The 18612-nt window shown below is 34.1% G+C and overlaps 1 protein-coding gene across 26 annotated transcripts in view; it reads right to left on the bottom strand.

Annotated features, from left to right (window-relative positions):
* LOC120414160 (tropomodulin) overlaps nt 1-18612 on the bottom strand; it is a 145782-nt gene that overhangs the window by 83097 nt on the left and 44073 nt on the right. The window contains exon 1 of one of the 26 annotated variants that reach the window (XM_039575208.2): nt 8016-8502. The exons of the other annotated variants lie outside the window; for them this stretch is intronic. Within the exon in view, the coding sequence (XP_039431142.1) occupies nt 8016-8018 (3 nt within the window). The 5' untranslated portion in view covers nt 8019-8502. Of the gene's footprint in view, nt 1-8015; nt 8503-18612 lie in introns of those variants that run through there. 26 annotated transcript variants of the gene reach the window in all.

Genomic DNA, 18612 nt, shown 5'->3' with positions numbered 1-18612 from the left:
TAGGAAATCTGATGCAAACAAACGTCCAGCTATCATGTAAACATACTTTGAATGTATTAGTAAATTTCTGACTAGAAAGCCTTATACTGACACAGAAACATGGTGTGCGTGAGAGAAACAGTGGAGATCTCTATTGAACTCTGAAATTTTCAATGTTTTTTGTTGTTGTAGTAAATTTTTAGAGTTTCTTTTAAAAAGGTCCTATATGCTATTGTGTTTTATATGTTTAAGACACATAAAAAACTCTAGATTTAATTTGTGTGTTAATATATATTTTTTTATGATTTTTTTTCCTATTAAAATCAAAATAGTTATCCAAAAAAGGGCGTAACTTTGCCTGATTTTGCCCAGGTTTACGCCCTTTTGAAAAATTAATAACAATTTGCTAACATCATTGACAACTTAATCCAATAAGAAACTAATCGTTTCCCTCTTGGTAAATAAAAACAAAACAACAAAAAATAAAAAAAACCTAAGGAACCCACACACACTCGAATAGGGTAAACCCAACCAACCCTGAAGAGTCACAGCCGAGGAAAGCAGTAGTGCTCGATATAATTGAATAGTGGAGCTCAAGTACGCCGAACACTCACACGAACTCATCCTCTTCCAATCGTGTGATGCAAATTTCGTAAAGCAGAGGAAAAAACAACAAAACTTAAAGAGAGAAAAAAAAAGATGCACAATCATTGAAGTAAAAACTTAAAGAAGAAGGAGCAAACCGTTAGGCGTTCTGGCCGAATAGGGTTGGCCACCGGGCAAGTGGTGTGTGGAAAGTTTTCGTTACTTTGAGTTTGCTTTGTAAGTGTGTGTGTGTTCTACTTATTTTTGTTTTGTGTAATTAAGAGTGCTTTGTTTTAGATTCTCCTTTTAAGCCTCTTTTTTCGGGGGGATTTTATTGCACGTGGAAAGAGCTAATGCGATTTGCGATTTGAGAGCCGGTTTTTTGTTTCGCAAACTCTATTAGTCGCTGATCGATTGATGGCGTCTAACCTTGCTTCAGATTTGATTCGTCTTTGTTTTGTTTGGTTAAGTGCACTTTAGATTGAGTTTCTATTTTTGCAGTTGGACCCAAGGATGACTCCATTTTTGGCAACGGAAATCATAACATTACACGCTGGTGAAATTTTATTCAAATTTTAGTAAATTTAGAAATTTACTGAGAGTCCATTAACTGGCAACCCTGCCGTCAAACTTCAAATATTTTGCAATCGTGTTTTAGTTTAGTTGAGCAATTTCCCAATGAAATTTGTTAAAATAAATATGCAATAAAAACATTTATCAAAACAAATATTTCTATTTACTGGCAACCCTGACCCTGTGTGATGTTACCTCAACAATTTTGACAGCTTGCTTAAGCCGCCATTACACTACCGCAAACAAACAAACAAGCTCGCACTTTTTTGTGTTTGACAGTTTGCCAAACTCGCAAACTTGTTTGCGACAAACTCGTAAACAATGAAAAATGTATGCAGTCTGACGTTTGTACAAACAAATCCAGGCAAACAAACAAAGCAGACAAACTGGCAAACTGTCAAAAAGTGCGAGTTTGTTTGTTTGTTTGCGGTAGTGTAATGGTTCCTTTAGATAAAATTTCACTAAAAAAAGAAGTGATATTCAGCCGTTAAACTTAAAACTATGGGAGCCTTTTTTAGGCTAAGTCGCATTTTTCAGAAATTCAATATTTTCTTTAATTTTTCGGTTTTTTGGAATGCATAATAATTAAAGTTATTATTATTAAAAACTCATGAAAGATTTTGATAATTTTGATTTTGGCGTCAAACGTCAAAAACTTCAAAGAGAATGAAGCTGCTTATTGAAGATATTCAGGTTTTGGTGAGATCTTTCCATAATTTTTTGCAAAGTTTTTTTTTCCATACCATACCAATATAAATTATATTCTATTGATTATAGAAATATCTTTCCTACCCCTTCTCCATCTTCCATTTTCCCAATCCCCATTTCTCCATTTCCACGAACCCCATTATTTGCCAAATTTACACTTACACACCAAACCAGAACTGATTCGGAGCGTTTGGTACGGTATGTCCACGCATCCTTCCTCCCCTGTAGATTCTGTGAAATGTGATCCGTTCACAGAATCCTCTCTGCGGTAAACACAACGCAGTAGGGCTGGCCGCTTTAATTTTTGCAATTCATTTTCGGGTGTTCTCGGATGTAATGCAATTATTAATATTGACAAGAAAAGTGCTTGGGGCGTAATCTAATCACAAGACTTTCCAGCATGCTTTCATCGGACTGGCTGCGTTTGTGTTAGATTAGATTAGATTATTAGATCAAACGTCAAAAACTTCAAAGGTTTTGAAAAAGGTGTGTAACCTTGTTTAATTTTTTCGAATAAATTTGTTCAAACAACTGGCAACCCTGGCATCAAATGTCAAAAGCGTTTTGAGCTTGAACATGTTTTGTCGAATTATTAACCTCTGAAATTAAAAGGTCATAATTGATAAATGAAAGTTTTTTTTTTATTAACTAGCATCCCTGGTGTCAAAATCGATCATTACTGTTCCTTAAAATTTATATCAATATGTTATAAATTTATCATAAAAGCCTTTAATTTCAGCCTTCAGTAAACATTTATATAGAAATTTGTTAACTTTCAATTCTGGAATCAATGGTGAAGTTTTTGTAAACTTTTGTGAAGAAAACTTATTTTCGAGCACATTTTTGCAAACGTGCCCCATTTTTTCAAGTTCAAGTGTCAAGGTAGAAACGGCACGCAGGAAACTATCCCACCATAATCCTTTTAAGGGCCAAATTACACCCTCAAATGACAGCAGAAGCCTAACAAGTGCCGCTTCCTTCTTTCCATTTTCCTTAAAGAGTAAGTGACCAATTATTCGGTCAGTACGGCACGTCGAAGACTTACGAGTGCCTTATTTAGCTTTTTTTTCACGCCTCCACAAGAGTTCTCAAAAAATTGTGTCGATCAACAACAACTAAAAGCTAGCCAAATTGCAACCACAAAAAAAGAAGCAAGTTCGCTCCAAACTATAACTGATTATTGTTACTCGCACGCGATTGTGAGCGATCCAAATCAAGTTACGAACCGCTTGGATTATTCCTGCACTGAAAAAAAAGATCAACTGTAAAAATTTTTTGAAGTTTTGTTAGAAAGACAAAGTTTGAACATAACTTCTATGTAACTGCTGTTCAACTTATAGAGTAGAGACACTAATTGTTTGTACAACCTCAGTGCAAGAACTTTGCTCTTCGATATTTTGACAACTCATCAATTTGTCGATTAAACATATCTGCAACTAAGTTGAAGAACTGTTGCAAAAAGTTGAACAATGGTTTCTGTATGTTCATTACACCAACTTTGATGATTTTGACAGCTCGCAAAATCGTTAAGTGGCTCCACCAGAATCAAAACAATCTTTCCGTGCATCGGTAAATCGTGCACGCGCACACACAATTCGCAAAAACCGGATTCGTTCCGCTCGTTTGCCAATTTATTGGGACCGCGCGCGGCTTCAACTATCCATCACACTGTACCAAGAGTGTGAGTACCCGCTTTTTGCTTATTGGATTTGCCAACGTTGAGTCCAGCCCGGTAACAACAACATCAACAACAAAAGAAGAAAACAGTGTACGGTTACGAGCAGTATAGGGTATAACTGTCAATAGTTGACCCAGTTGCCAAGCTTCAAGAACGCATATTGGGAACAGTTCTTGACAGGTTTTGAACGCAAAACCTCAAAATTTGATCGCTCATAAAATCGTAAAAACCCGCAAACTGTACGCATCTACGGATCAGGGTCAAACCGAAAACGTCACACTTCAATTCAATTCGCGGCATTATCTGGAATTCTGCCGGAACCCAAACAATTACCCATCGTGATGTGCTGGGCCATTGTTGTGGGTGCAACAATTGACAATCGTTTGTGCGAGGGTCTCCCAACGGCAGACGTCCACTTCAATTAGCGTCGCGGAACCGGTTTGTTGTGGGTAGGGAACCTCACTTTTTGCGACGTAAGCGCAGCGTTACCCCGAGCTGTCACGTGGTGACAGCTGTCAAAAACAACCAAGATTGCTTAATTTATGAGGTTGTCATTATTTTGAATAATTTTGAGAGATTTCACTTCGCTCAAACGATAGAGGTTCCTTAGTTCGTAGAACTTATAGCATCGCACGTAACACAGGACGACCATAAACTGGTCTGATGCCGGGAGGTCAATCAATCTTCTTCCCGACGGCGGCGATGGCGCTGCCAAAAAACAATAACAACAACCGGATCGCCGGGTCAAGGATGGAAAGATTTAGAAGTGCACGAGAACGGATCGAAATAAAAGTTCTTGACGGCCAAAACAAAAGGTCAAGTTAGGACAAAGAAAGGGTCATGGGGGGAGGGAGGATAGTCCGTCATTGCCAGCGTTGCTCGTGTAATCGCCTGTGGAGACTTTGTTTTTATATTTTTTTACGTATATTTAGGTTTGGGTGATGAAGTCATACCCTTCGCACGAATAATATGATTTTTTTTCTGGAAGAAGAAGGCAGTGTTGTCAGGAAATTGGCCTTTTAAACCTTATAGCTTGTAGATAAAAATAATCACCGAATTCAAGCAATTTACACAGAATAGTGACCCAAACATATCGAGTATGTTAAAGTTATTACGTTCTCAATGCCTATCAAGACGTTTTGAATGTTATTTTTATCATTAAATTTAGAAATCTTTAAGGACAACAAAAACAAATACCAAAAAAAATCGTTTAATTTAAAAAAAAGTGATTCTTCGGAGAATTTGCAATTTTGTGCTTTTTTGCATTTTATTTTATTGCATTTATTATATTTTATTAATTGGCTGAAATTTTGTTAGCATTTGAAAAAGAAAATAAGAGAAATACCAGAACAACGATCCAAAATCGGTAACTTGAAAAATTTATTGGATTGATTGGCTATGGTATTGATGGAAATTCTTGAAGGAAAATTAAAGTTTAAAAAAAATTTCGAAACAAAAAACAACGGAATTGTGTAAAACTTTCATTTTTTTGGAGGTTTTGATTATGGTGATATAAAATTTTTGAGTTGTTACACGAGATGGTAAAAAACGTCCAGAAATAAAGTCAAACATTGTTTTTGTTTAATTTATCAGATAAAGTTTAAAATATCCATTTTTTATTTAGTTTTTTATCCATTAAAAAGTGATTTTGTTTGCATAAAGGGTTACTTTTTCGCCAGCTTGATCAACTCCGTAAAACATCCTATAAATTTATAATTAAACATATATATTTTATTTTTTTGACACTGAAGTTGATATGATCAACACGTTTTGATAAACAATCAACTGTTGGAAATTTCCATATCAACTATTTTAAAATATCTTGAATTCAATGTATTGAATACACTGTAAAACTTCAAAAATACTTTATTTATTTGAGAAAAAAGTTAGTAATTTTTTTCTCTTGGATTTCTTATAAATTATAATTTCATTAAATTTTAATTTTTTTATTATTATTGATTATTTGTTTTCAAAAATATTCTAAACAATTTGACGTAAATTTTAACGAAAAAACAGTTTTTTTCTTTTCACGAAATTTTACAGTTAAATTGTATAGTTCTAGAGTGTTTTCTGAAAAGGTTCTATAAACATATGAAACGCAATAGCTTATAGGACCTTTTCAAAAAAGCTGTAGAATTGAACACAACTATTTATAAAATAATACGGAAATATATAATAAAATAAAAAAAGGAGAATTGATTCCTTTTTATTATTTTGTTGGTTCAATAAGAAGAAAATAACCTCAAAAATCGTGTGGCTTTGTATTTTGTTCAAAATTGATTCAACTATTGATAGTAAACTTGATGGGAGAGCTAGCCCTTTAAAATTTTTTGTTGAGCTTTACAAAACAGGTTTGCTTGTGTTAAAAATATCAAAGAATAACCAACAGAAGAAACCAAAAGCTAAATAGCTTGAGTCTTAAACAATTTTTTTCGTGAATAAATAATATGGAATAATTGATATAATATTCACATGTATAAAATATTCACATGTATAAAAAATGAAACAAAAAATTTGATTATTTGACGTGTATTCAATTTTTTTCAATAAGGCTGGTACAAATATTTTTAAAAGTTTTTGTCACCCCCCCTTCAAAATTGGCCCGAAAAATCAGGGGGCAAAAAAAATATTTTTACAATAAACTTCAAAATTTCAATGAAAATTCAAGTGCAACCAGCTGAAATCAAATTAAAATACATTCTCCTGTGTTTAAAATCATTTTTAGCATGTTTGGGTTTATTAAAAAATCTTTAATTTTTCCTTCTCTTGGCAAATCCATTGTAAGAATATCCAATTACATCAAAATGAACTATAGTACAAATCATAGTTGAAAGGTACTCCAAAACTCTATTAGGTTATAAAAATTACGATATTGTGAATTGATTATTTACTAATAAAAACTAATTGAATTGAATTGAAAAAATCTTAAGATTTTTTGAAAATTTGCGATGCAAAATCTTTTTTTTCGATACAATTTTTGTTTTTGTCAGATCTTAGATTTTTTGAAAACTAATGATTGCAAAACAACTGAACTAGTGTAAAATGCATTTTAAAACACTTTTTTCATTTAAATGTGAAGACTATGGCTTGTTATTTAAATTTTTATATTTTTTTATTTTTTTGCCCCCCCCCCCCCCTTGACCTTGGCCAGGGCCGAGGGACAAAAACTTTTTTAAATATTTGCATCGGCCTTATCACAATCATATTCTACAACATTGCCGAAAGCACTAAAACGTTCAGAAAAAATATTTCCAAGATACAATTTTTTGAACATTTACATAGAAATATGGAAAAGCCCCAAACCATTTTGGAGCAAAAAATATCACAAAACTTGCAGAAAAAAATTATGGTGATAATAATAATAATTTTGTGTATTTTTTTTTAATATTACAACAGGAACTGGTGAACTTTAATCAGTTTCTAGAGAATTATCATCAGGTTTACAATTTGCCCATTATTTTAGGTAATATTACTCAAAAAAGAGGTTATATTCAATCAATCATATTTCAATCTTCCTAAATTAAACTTTATTTTCGCTGTGTTATGCTACTACTTGAAAATTTGCAAAATATCAATGAATTTATGAAACAATTTTTTTCTCCTAAAATTTGTCTTTTTTATAATCTGTAGTCCTAAAATTCAAAATTTTGCAAAAAGTTCAAAAGAACCCTGGTTGATTAAAATACTAAAAAATATGCAATGTATTTTAAAAAGTTTACAATCGAAGTTTTTTAAATGAAAGTAAAATTTTCAGCAATATTTTTTTGTCTCTCATTTTTTTGAGAATTTTTTAAGGGAAATAAAATTTGCAACGGCTATATTTTAGGCCGCTGCAAATATTTTTAAATGCTTAAGCCCTTTCCCCCCTAACCATATTTTGCAGGTTGAACTCGTCATAACTCGGAGAGTTATGAGATAATGTAAATTTTGTTAAGTGCACACAACTTTGGACAGGGTTGCCAGATTAGTACGATTGCCCTCAAGATGTCTTCTTTCATAAATGACGTAGCTTTTTTTTTATAATTTTTAACTTGTATTTTTTCTTAGAAAAAATATTAACCACCAAAACTGATCTTCCCCAACCGCCTTCTAGTTGATCTGGCACCACTTACGAACGCCGCACACTTTCAAAAGCTTACATTTAATTCGATTCCCGCATGCGACACACCACACTCTTGATACGCGCGCATGAGTGTGTGCGTTCACGACCACCATGACATCACGGGGTGTGCGTTCACGGAGCTCTTTCTTTCATGTATGATGACTTTTTTTTTATTATTTGACAACCAATGACTCTGTCTGTCCCACACACAGTTTCAGCTCCTCGCAAAATAAAATTCTGAATCAAGACTTATCAATTAGCGGACCGGGTTTGGCCAAGGGGCCACCACGGGAATGACCTCATCCGTACTCTTAAGCTGACGGGCACTTGACACATTTTGTTTGTTTGTTTAGCGAATTGAAAAGATAGACTGTGCCTGCAAGTATTTACCATTTTTGAAGTATCGATTTTTATCTCCTTGATGCGGTTTGAGGGCGAATCTTTTTTGCAGGTTGAGTTATCCAATGGTTTGGGCTCCGACACTTGTCAATTTGCAACAAAAACACTATTTGTCAAGCACTTAAAACTTAATTTCTAACACGACACAGAACGCGCACTACAAATGGGGCTGGGTTTTTGCCACTATTGCCTAATGAACTGTCACACGAACGGACTGTCACGCACTCACACGAACGCACGCAAAAAAATTTATCACAACAACAACAAAGCAAATTATGACAGAATTCTTCCTCTAAACGTCACCCGAGGTGCCGAATTAGAGCCGATTAAAAGCTTGATTGAAGTAGGCGACGCGTCTCCGAAAACTCCCCGATGTCCGGTCGACTCGATTGACAGATAAACACTGAACGCGGAGTTGCACTCTGTCACGGGCTGAAGCCTTCCGTCAAACACTGGTGCAACATAAAGCACGAGTGAAACAAAAAACAACAACCACTTGGCTCTAAAACACACACAGTTACCGACAAGATTGCAATGAGAGTCGCACTTAACAGTATCGATTAATTGAGAGCCCAGCCGCCGCGATTCATGTCAGAAATAGCTGGGCTCACTAATACAGGCAAGCGAGCTGAATGGGCTCTCAGCAGTGTGAAAAGTGGCGTCATTTTGCGGCACAGGTTGTCGGTTTCTTATTGGAATGATTTTCTGTTTTAAAGATAATTTTAGTTGTTTTAATTGACGCTTACAAATCATCTCAAATTAAACACAATTATAATTTAAAATTGTAATGACGTACCCCTCGAAAACTTTAATTGGGTCCTAAAATGAAGCTCATTTTTCTGAGTACAATGACCCTTTGTACGACCACAAAGAGTTTAAAATGGATTTTTAAATCAATTTTGAAAAATTAACCTCGCGGTCCTTTTTGACAGAAAAGTTCCTACTTGACAGCTCGTTCCAAGGGGACCATAGTTAATCCATCGAAAAAATTTTGTCCTGTAAATTTTTTTTTAGAATAAAAATGAAAAAAAGTTATCAGAAATGGTTTTTGATCGTGTTTTTTACCGTTGTAGATAAAAAATGACATAGGGCTTTAGTACCCAATTGGCGCACCTCTCGGAAAATGTTTGTTTACATGAATTGCATTGCATTACTTAATGCAATTTGACAGGGGTCTGAACCTATCCCTTTTAAATTCACCACTGGTCGTTTGACAGATGTATGAACCAATGATTTACGTCTTTTTGTCTGTGCTCATCTTGTTTGTTTACACTGGTATTATTGTTGTTATTGTTTTTTACAGCGTAATAAAAAGTGCGTAAGAAAAAGTTACAATTTTGCATTCAATAACATTTTGTTTAGTCAACAGTACAGTTACAAAGTGTAATAGTGTCGAAGTTTAGTCATCTTTATTATTCTATTTATTGTAAACATTTTACAAAAGATGTGCCCATCACATCCGACACATCCCACAAAATTACGCTCTACATCGTACGTTCAACCTCTTCTTCTCTAAGCTCCTTCATCGTAAGATTCCTTCTCTCATTGCTCGTTTCTCTCTCTCTCTTTCTCATTCGTTGGCTGCGCCTTGATGGCTGCTGCCACCGAATCATGCAGTCTCATGTTGCCCAAGTAACAGTTGGCCTTTTGTTTGCTGAGCTCATCCCCAAGCATAGCGGTACTTTATGCTCCGGTGACTCACACATATGCTCACTCTCTCCCCTTCCTTCTCTCTCTTTCTCTATGCTGCACGATAGAAAATGTATCGTTTCATGGACTAGGCCAACATCATCAAGTTTTTGCGTGCGTTTTGTGGATGTGTGAGTGAATGTTTTGACAGCTGATCGAGGGGAAATATCCACCACGAAACGATGAAACTTGTTGTGGTGGATTGGTGGCATTTGGGGAAAACGATGTTTTTTGTCCATTTTTAATATGGCGGTTTGTTCGTACAAAAAATGCAAGTGTTTATTCATCATCATCAATGTTTAGCTTCAAATATTGTCAAAAATACTTTTATATTCAAAAAAGTTGAAATTCAAAGGGTAAATAAAACTTTCTAAACAAACCCAGATCAGATAGATACAAGTAAAACTATTTGTGTTCCGAACAGTAGTTAGTACCAAATGCGATTCCTTGAAGCTGATACAGTTACAGGCCTGTCAACTAATAATCTACGAAAGTAAACTGTAATGACGGAGTTAATTTAAAAATCAAGTCGTTATTTTGCATTACTGATTTGAATGTTCAAATAAAATATCATAACGATAACTCGTCCAGCTCAAACCTTTGTAGGGGTAAGAGGTGGGACCATCATCATCATCAACATACGTGCTGCAGTAAGCAGTACAATTATCTAAATATTTCAATCCTGACAAACAAACCAATCGGCGAAGTATGACAGTTTGATTGCTTAAAAAAAAGACAATAGCAACAGATCGTTTACATTACATTTCAATGTTTGAGTAAGATTGAAATTTCTTGAAGAATTTACTGTCAGAGTCATTACATTTTGGAAGCTTTATGTCGAAGTTATCAATTTTTTAAAAAACTTTGCATGGTAGCTGCTACAATTTAATTAAAACCTTAAATCAGGGCTCCGGAGTTGAGTAGCTTATGCAGCGACTCCGATTCCGGCTCTTGCAAATTTAGAGACTCCTACTCCGACTGCGGCTTATGAACATTTATTAACTCCGACTTCGACTCCAGTTCTCCAAAAGATCAAATGATTAAGACTCAAATGAAATAGGCGCTCGGAAAAAACCCGATTTGTTTTCATTTCAATTTAATGACAAAATGATAAATTTCCAAAATACGTAATTTTTGTTTTTGATTTTTTTATATGTAACTAAAAAAAGTATATTTTGTGCTAGAGCTTAGGATGTAACAAAATCTGGCATGAACTGGAGATATTATCATTTGAAAAAAATAAATTGGAAAAAAATAAATCTATTGTTAGACAATGTTTAAAAAATAATGTTATGTTCGAAAATATAGTGCACCGTTTTGAGTTATAGGTATTTTAAAGATTTTTTTTTTTCACAAGAACCCGGAAAGATAAGAAAATTTCTTGTAATTTTCTTTTATACATTTTGTTAATTATAATGCTGGCTGCTCATTTGCTCTTTCTTAACAAAATTAAAATTTCAAGATGCTGTAACTTTGCAGCCAGCAGTTCAATTATTAATGTTTTAAAAGGAACATTGTAGAAAATTGCCTCAACTTTCAAAAATATTGTTGGCAGAGATGCAGAGTTTTCTTTTTTTTTAAATAAAATATTGGTTAAGGTAATTTTTATTGCAAGTTTTATCTTGCTTCAAAGTGAGTTTTGAGATTTTGTTTGACAACACTATATTTTTTCAAATTATTTTTTTTTTTCGAAAAATTATATTTCTGGTAGCAGTTTTACACCATCATAAACTAATTTAAAAATAGTTAGCATATTGCAAATTTAAATTAAAATTTTTGCTGTACAATCGATGGAAAACTTTATGTATTTTTAATAAATAAAAGACTTTTTCAACCTTTCACAAATTTTGAATTTTTGGACCGAATACAATAAAGTTTAAGATTTTTTCAAATTAAATTAATTGATATTTCGCAATTTTGCTCTCCATCCGCATTGACCTTTTCCATCGTTCTCTTCCCCTGAGAACACCGTGAGTGATTTTGCTTGTTCGCGTCTAACCATCATTATTTTGATCCTTCAGCTTGAAATGATTAAAAGCCCAATAATCTAGATTTTTTTGTGTAGCTTATTTGTTTAAAATAATCCCAATCATAACATACAAGTTTGCCCAAAATACCAAATCGATCAGAACTTCCTTATCAAGATTCAGTTTGAACGATATTAATATTATCGTTTTTGTTAAAACTAGAGATTCAAAATTGTTACGTTTGGCATAGAAAATGTATGTAGAAAATTTCATCCAAATTAAAACATACTAAAATAGAAATCTCGAAAAAAATGCTAAATTGTAGAAAATTACTCTGGTTTTGATAACAAATCATCAGAATGTTCTTTGAAATGTCTATGTAACGATCTACAGAATGGCATGTCTGATGGTCCTTAATTCAACAAACAAATGTATCGATATCATAAGCCAGGGTTGCCAGAAAATCAACTCAAACGATTTTGTTCTGGACCTCACTTTCAACGTACCAAAAGACATCCAACCTTCTGAGACTTAACTAAAGTGCCTATAACTTGAGATAGTGTTGCCAGATCTGCAATATTTATGAATAGAATGATAGGTTTTCTAAAATCAAACAAAACAACCCCCTATTTTAATTTTTTACTACTTTCGCCAAAATTGTTTTTTGCATAACTTTTTAAGCCAAACTATACTTCATTTTTTCAAATCGTCGTGATCGTGCTATCTTGACGCACGCCGATATTGGCCCAAATCGAGTTAAGAACGCCATTTTGTGCAGCTTCACAGATCCTCAAAGTTCGATTTCAATCCAGAGATATTCAAATTCGGCCCGGGTTTTTTGGAATGGCACCCCAGTACCTTCGACAAAGACGTAGTCTACGTCAAAAACTACGTGCGTTGTTGTCACTCTTCATTTCGATCTGATCGTACTATCTTGTTGTAAGTCAACCACTGGCCAAAGTAATTTTAGTCAGAACGCGTTTGACACACGTATATGCCCGACTACCGTTAACATTTGAATTTGTAACTCAGGATTCTAACAACCAAATTCTGCCAAACATCGTGACAATGCACAGATCGGTTAGCCAAACAAAACGTGTTTGTTATTGTTTACATTGCGTGCTCTAGTTTTTTCTATCTTCAAGGTCAAACATTAAAAAGCGATTTTCTCGGAACGTCAAAAAGCTACATGCGACAACGTCAAAATGTTTTCGAGTTAATTAAATTACCCTGACGTACTAAAGTTTGCCCAGGCTTTTTTAAATGGGTAGTTTTTATATGAAATATTCAAAATAAAACAAAACTTTTGGAGCCAATAACATCAGCAACATTGAAATTTGATTTGCTCAAGCATTGATTGCAAATAAACCAAACATTCGTGAAATTTTAGTTCTGCAACAGACTCTAATAAAACATTCCGGAAGTCACCAACTTTAACAGCTCTAAAATCCACCTTCAACTTTAACGACTTCAGCGCGCATTTCGTCAGTCCATCGTACAAAGTGACGTTTCAGCAACATTGTAATCACATTGTAGTGCGCTTGCCCGCGTTTGACTTATTGAACAATTTCCGGCTAAAAATAGTTCCTCCGTTCGACAACGTTGAAGTTTAAATAGCTCACGCCTTCGCTTGTGTGTGTGTGCTTTTTGGGGTGCTAAATGTGCAGCAATTTGTTTTATATTTACGCTAATCGCTCATTTTACTCCTGTTTGAGAAGTCCAAGCGAAGGAGAGAAAAAACGCACTAAAATGAATCGAATTAATTGTTAGCGTAAAGTTAAAAGCCTTAACGAAAACAATTGTCAGATGTTTGTCTTAAAATAAAACGACGAAAGCTGCACCAGACAAGTCGGACGAAGAAACGCCACACGAGAAACAGAAGAAAAAAAAACAAAATAAACAAAGGTTAAATAACAGCGTCTAACCACATCACGACACTACAAAGTTAGAAAGAGAGCAAGAGAAGATCGTTTTACGTTTTCGGTTTGGGGGAGAAATTGCGATGCTCAGTTCGTCAGAAAACGTCACTGAAAACATCACAATTGACAGCTAAAATTAGAACATGTTAAGTCAGTGTGCAGTGGCCGTTTAAGTAAAAATTGTTTTGATGTTTTAAAGCTTCTTCGCAAAATTTTGAATAATCAACAAACTTTAAATTTTATGGTTCAACAGCAAAATTTCTCAGATTTATTTCAATAAAAGTTAAAACTGAACGAAGCGTTTTCAAAAGTATTTAAATTAATTTGAAAATTTGATATACCAACACTAAACCAGATAAACGGAACTTGAAGGGCCACTATTACCACATTGCCCACCCACCCACATCAAAAGTCAGTCCGCTAGAGTCGTGGAGGTCAGCCGATTAGCGAAAATCGGGCAGCCATTAAAATTAGTGAGGACGAAAGGTTAGGAAACTATTTCTGCCTGGGCGGCATTCTGCTGAGCGAAACGATCGGTCAAGTGCACCGGCAAATATTGCGATTTCGATTTCGTAATCGCAAATAGTCGAAATTGTGTAGTAAATAACTGCTGGTTGTGGGAAGAAGGTGGCTAAGATGGGAAATTTGGGAAAACAAATATCGACAGTTTTGCAATGGGACTTGGCTTACTCAATTCTGGAACATTTAGTTAACGAAACTCACCTGAAATGGAAGAGAGAGAAAAAGATATTAGAATTGATTATTTTGAATATTGAAATAGGGTTGGAATAGATGTGTGACAAAGGTCGTAAGGACAATAGGTCAAAAATGGAAAAAAGGTCGAAAGGACAAAACTCAGATAGTTAAAAACGGAGAAATGTTTTAATTTAAACATATTTTCTCAGATTTTTTGTGAGTTTAAAAATGAACAGGATTTAAAAAGCTTTATGAAAAATTATAATTACAACATATTATTATAAATTTAATATTAATTTAAAATTTGTTCAGAATTAAGTAAAAAATCTACCCTTTACTAAGCAATCGAATCCAGAGGGGAAAAGATCTCCAGTTGTGTTGGTCCGAGGATTTGAACTCCGATCTACCGCTTACGAAGCGGAAGCGTTACCACTGGGCTATGTGGCTCGGTCAAGTTCTAGCTTTTTTCTAGCACATATTGATTGAAAAAAAGTATTTAATTTTAAACATATTGTTATGTTCTTCCATGATTATTTATTCTTGTATCTGTAATATTTCAGCGCATTGTTCTATTCTTTCAACATAATTAATTCTTGTGTCCATTTTATTTTTCATGAAATTTTCAAATATTTCGGCCTTGAGCATACAAAAGACGATTTGCAGTTCTTTGTTTATTTAAAAAAAAATGAAGCGCATCTGAAAAAAAATTAAACTTTTTCTTCGATTTCTTAATTTTTCTACGGATTTGAAACAAAATCCGAACGAACTTGACTATTTTTTTTGCTAGATTTTTTTTATGTCAGTATTTTTTTAATGTTTTGCTTTTTGAATGTTGGACTCATTTATTTTCCAATTATTTAGAAAAAAAAAGGCATTCAGTAATGAAAAAGTTTATCAATATAACTATTTTGTTGGTGTTTTTCTTTTGTTTGGATTATTTTACATGGTAAACCATTAATATAATGTGTTATTATTTACTCTCGATATTTTGTTATTCATCTCTCCAGATTAAAAAAAGTGTTTAAGCTGCAAAAACATAATAATTTATTAAATTCATTGCATTTCGTGATTTATATTGTGGAAAACCAGCAAGCTTAGTACAAGAGAGCACAGAGGCATCGATTCATAGAAAAATCGTGAGAATATATTCATTATTTGTTAATTATACAATTGTGAACATTGTTAAACTATTTGACATTTTTGTTCTTAAATATAAATTAAAACTAAATTTAAGCCTGATTCTCAAAATTTGTTGGCAAAAGTATAACAAATTGCTTTATTACAGTTAGGCCGTTGCAAATATTTTTTGAAGTTTATGTCCTCTGACCAAAGTCAACGGGGGAGAGGGCGGGGGGCTGGTTTTTTATGTTATGTTTTAACCTATTTCGAAATTTTAATGTCTTGTTCTGAATTAACGGGGAAATATCAGAAAACTGTGCCAAATTCAGCTAGTTGGAAAGATTAATTTCACGGAATTTTACGAGTTCTGCAAAATCGTTTGAATTCAATAAACTTAAGCCTAATATTTGAAAGATTTTTTTATGACTTATTTTTATTTTAATAAGGGGTCATCCATTAACCAAGTTGACTGTATAGAGGGTAAATGTGGAAGGATGCGTTGGAAATTTTCGACGCTGATAAAAAGTTTTTTATTTGTATGGACAATTATGCACAGTGGGAGAGGGGGAATGAAAAGACTTGGATTTTTGGAAATTTGACACTTTGACCTAATTTCACTTTTAAAACCCAAAAAAAAACCTCAAATGCATATGTAAAATATCTAAAAAAAAACTGACAGGCGAATGGCACAACAAAGTTGAGAGAGAAAAAATAAATAACAATTCAATTTAAGAATACTGATTCATTCGGCAACTTGTTCGTGTATTTCAAAATGGCTGAATTTGCACCTAATTTAAAAAATAGTACATTATTAAAAAAAATGAATTTGCATGCTTATCTAACACTATCAAAATCTGGAACAGAAAACGTTTATCTTAAGGGGATACAGGGATCATATTTGTTTAAAAGTTTATATGAGTTTTTCTTTAAAATTTTGGTATCCGTTTATTTGATGATAAAAAAAAATAGATATAAAAAAAGACATCGAATTATTAGGTCAAAGAAATTTGTACGATGAATGTTTTAAATTTCCATTACTCTTTTCAGAACTGTTTTCCAGTTCTGGGATGAGAATCATAAATTTTAAAACCTCAGAGTGGGCTAAAACGAAAAAAAAACTTCACGAGGCAAACATCAAACCAACACAATTAGCACCCAATTTGCGAGTACACGAAAGCATTTCATTCATTTTTTACAACTTGTACCACCGAAATGAAAATATCAACGGAAGCCAAGCCAAGAGAACGGGATAAACCTGATTCCCGTGACTCTGACTGGCAGCCCGCCAAATATTGTCAACCAAGATGTCAACTTCGGAAAAGGTTGTGTCCGTTTGGGGAGGAAGAAAACCCGAAATCACAACAAGGCGTAAAAACACGTAACGTTTCTACCTGTTCTCATTTTAATTCATAAAATTTGGACCGGAAAATGAGAGGAAATTGCGAGAAGAAAGGAGAACTTGTTGTTTCTCAATTTCTCAACGAACTTAGAATTGATTGCTGTGTGACTATCTTTTCAAAAACGAAATTTGTTATTAATTCGACAATTTGCGACATTTGTTTCAGTAATTAACGTTGCATCGTTGACTTTCGTCGGATTCGTCTCAAATCGCGGAAACGGCCCCGAACCAGAACTCTTGCCGCGGCGGCCATAAATCTTGCTTTTCCTCGCCCATAAATATAAACCCTGTGCCGCGCTCCGTAGTTCACTAATATTTATTAATTTTATTCTTCACGGGACTATATTTTCGCATTTGCGCATTTTACAAACGTATACGTGGGGATCAACCCGGAACGAGAGGGCGATCTATTTTCGTCCGACGACGATCTTGAACAGAGTCGGGCCTTTATTTGGTCTTTGTTCCGAGGACGCGCTGGCAACACTGGCACCTTGCCAAGGGCAGTGGACTGGAGAAGAAGAAGAAGAAAAAAGCTGAGCGCGCAAAAACTGCAGCGTTATTGCAGATCACGCGGCTTGTTTGGGGGAAAACTTGGAAACAGGAACAAGGAAATTTGTCGTATTTTCGCGAGGAGAGAATGAATTATGTGCGCACACGTTTTGTACATTCAAGAAAACGATCAGCCGGAGTTGAACGATCGCTAGGAACGGCTAACAAAGACCTGAATGTTTTCGTAAGTTAAAAAGATTTGACAAATTTTTAACTTAGTATTAGCATTTCACGATTTATTTAAACTTCTTTGTGACTCCAAAGATGCATTTTTTCTGATTTTCAAATCGATTTGCGGTCTACAGTAAAGTTAGGTAAACTAACATCTGGCCAAAATATGAGCACTTTAGGTCAACGGGAAGTGGGGCAAATCGGGACACAAAGTTTAAAGGATCAAAAAACATCAAAAATCTTTAAAATGCTGTAATATAGGCAGAATTCGATTTAATTTCAAAATTCAAAATGCATCTTAAAGGGCTTGAAAAATGCAACAAAATGCAGGATAGAGCATCCCAATTGGTTAAATCTAAATAGAGTTATTGTTGTTTTTGTTGTTGTTGTTTATTTCCATCAATTTAAAATCAAATTTATTGAAAATCAGGCAGATTGGTGAGGTCCAAACGACTCATGCAAAGGGGTATGCCCTGTTCGTGGACTCAAACAAATATTGTATATATGCAATGCGTCGTTTTTGACGAAGGTGATGTGCATGCTTTTGCATGCGATTTTTACCGTTGGATATTTTAGTATTTGTTGTAAACAATTATTTAATCGAAATTTTGCATTTTTTGTTAATCTTATTCAATAGTTTGTTTCGATTCAGTTTCGCAAAAAAAAAACCGATGACTTCGCGCCACTTCAACCTATTTTAGTTTTCCTAGACGCAAATGGAAGCTGATTAGTTGGAATTTCCAGCAAAAATAGTTTCGAGTTTCAAAAAAGGCCTGCAATTTTAAATAGACGTATTAAACTTTAAAATTCCAAATAATACAGAATAATAATTACCCAATAAAGTATAGGTCATCGCTTAACTTTTGAAGTTAGCGCAGATGTAGTGAAAGAGTATATTTTTTCGCAGTTCATCTTTGATCTACGCCCAAGAGAGATTTTTTGAAAATAGTGTGTCACCGACTGACTAATGAAATCGTGATTGAACGTCAAACTACTGACATGCCAACATCAGGTGCCCGATGGAATAATGTGTCAGCCACCTTGAAATATTTTTTTGTTTTAACCTTGAAAATTTTAAT

This window comes from Culex pipiens, chromosome 1 (genome assembly GCF_016801865.2).
Source record: "Culex pipiens pallens isolate TS chromosome 1, TS_CPP_V2, whole genome shotgun sequence".
Classification (NCBI taxonomy): domain Eukaryota; kingdom Metazoa; phylum Arthropoda; class Insecta; order Diptera; family Culicidae; genus Culex; species Culex pipiens.
This window is presented reverse-complemented; position numbering and strand designations above follow the sequence as displayed.